The sequence below is a fragment of the Cicer arietinum genome, unplaced genomic scaffold (genome assembly GCF_000331145.2).
Source record: "Cicer arietinum cultivar CDC Frontier isolate Library 1 unplaced genomic scaffold, Cicar.CDCFrontier_v2.0 Ca_scaffold_3383_v2.0, whole genome shotgun sequence".
Classification (NCBI taxonomy): domain Eukaryota; kingdom Viridiplantae; phylum Streptophyta; class Magnoliopsida; order Fabales; family Fabaceae; genus Cicer; species Cicer arietinum.
This window is the reverse complement of record NW_027337032.1, coordinates 1-1,858: the sequence shown is the minus strand read 5'-3', so window position 1 is coordinate 1,858 and position 1,858 is coordinate 1. Positions and strand designations below refer to the sequence as shown.

Below are 1,858 nucleotides of genomic sequence, written 5' to 3'. Positions count from 1 at the left end.
GGGCGAATTGCTCGATGGCAGGTGATGTTATCAGAATATGATATTACATATGTTACTCAAAAAGCCATCAAAGGGAATGCCTTGGCAGATTATCTAGCTAATCAACCTGTTGATGATTATAAATCAATGCAATGTGAATTCCCAGACGAAAGTATCATGGTTTTGTCTGAAGAATATGATGATGGAAAATGGACCTTGTTGTTCGACGGGGCCTCAAACATAATGGGGCATGGGATTGGGGTTGTTTTAATATCTCCAAAAAAGAAGTTCATACCTATCACGGCGCGATTGTGTTTTGATTGTACCAATAATATGGCATTGCGCCATGAGAGTTTTGGCGGCTTTGGAATCAAAAGCAAAAGGTCTAGGAGTATATGGAGATTCAGCCCTAGTCATTAATCAGCTTAACCAAGAATGGGAAACTCGAGATAAGAAGTTAATACCTTATTTTACCTACATAAAAGAATTGTCTTTAGAATTTGACAAAATCACGTTTCACCATGTCCCTCGAGAAGACAATCAATTGGCTGATGCTTTGGCTACTTTATCCTCTATGTTCCAAATAAATCGAAACGATGAAATCCCATCAATTAAAATGGAGAGTCGAGATTATCCAGCCTACTGCCATGTCATGGAAGAAGAAACTGACGGAAAACCGTGGTATCACGACATCAAACATTATCTTATAAATAGAGAATATCCTCCCGGAATATCGGAGAATGAGAAAAGAACTTTGAGACGGTTATCCGCGAGCTTTTTTGTGAACGAAAATATTTTGTATAAGAGGAATCACGATATGGTACTCCTCAGATGTGTTGATGTTAATGAGGCGAAGGAAATTCTACAAGATATCCACGATGGCTCTTATGGGATCCATATGAATGGACACGCCATGTCTAGAAAGATTCTTCGGGCCGGATATTATTGGCTCACCCTAGAAAAAGATTGTTATAATTATGTAAAGAAATGTTATAAATGTCAAATATATGCTGATAATATCCACGCCCCACCAGTGCCCCTGAACACCCTTTCAGCGCCCTGGCCATTCTCAATGTGGGGCATAGACGTCATCGGAATGATCGAACCGAAAACATCAAATGGACCGGAATGATCGAACCGAAAACATCAAATGGACATCGCTTCATCTTGGTGGCAATTGATTACTTTACCAAGTGGGTAGAGGCAGCTTCATACGCCAATGTAACCAAAAATGTGGTAGTCAAATTTATAAAAAGGGAATTAATATGTCGTTATGGTCTACCAAGCAAGATCATTACTGACAATGCCACAAATCTAAATAACAAAATGATGGATGAATTGTGTGCCACCTTTAAAATTCAATACCACAATTCGTCCCCCGTATAGACCAAAAATGAATGGTGCAGTTGAAGCAGCAAATAAAAACATCAAAAAAATTATTCAGAAAATGGTTATAACATACAAAGATTGGCATGAGATGTTTTTGCACTACCTACATGGGTATCGTACTTCGGTACGCACTTCAACTGGGGCAACCCCTTTTTCCTTAGTATATGGGATGGAGGCTGTGCTACCTATTGAAGTAGAAATCCCCTCGCTCAGAGTATTAATGGAAGCTAAACTAGAGGAGTCGGAATGGATACAAACGCGTTTTGATCAATTGAATTTGATTGAAGAAAAAAGGTTGGCGGCCTTATGTCATGGGCAATTATATCAGAAAAGACTGAAGAAAGCGTATGAGAAAAAAATACGTCCTTGAGAATTCCAGGAAGGTGATCTGGTGCTGAAAAATCTTACCCATTCAAAAAGATTATCATGGGAAATGGACTCCTAACTATGAGGGACCATACGTCGTGAAGAAAGTTTTCTCAGGTGGAGC

General features: G+C 39.2%; 1 protein-coding gene across 1 annotated transcript; it reads left to right on the top strand.

Moving 5' to 3' along the window:
* Window positions 1-325: 325 nt before the first annotated feature.
* On the top strand, window positions 326-1,111 carry LOC140919146 (uncharacterized). Its single transcript, XM_073364708.1, has one exon. It carries the CDS (start codon window positions 326-328, stop codon window positions 1,109-1,111), a length of 786 nt encoding a protein of 261 aa, XP_073220809.1.
* Window positions 1,112-1,858: the final 747 nt, after the last annotated feature.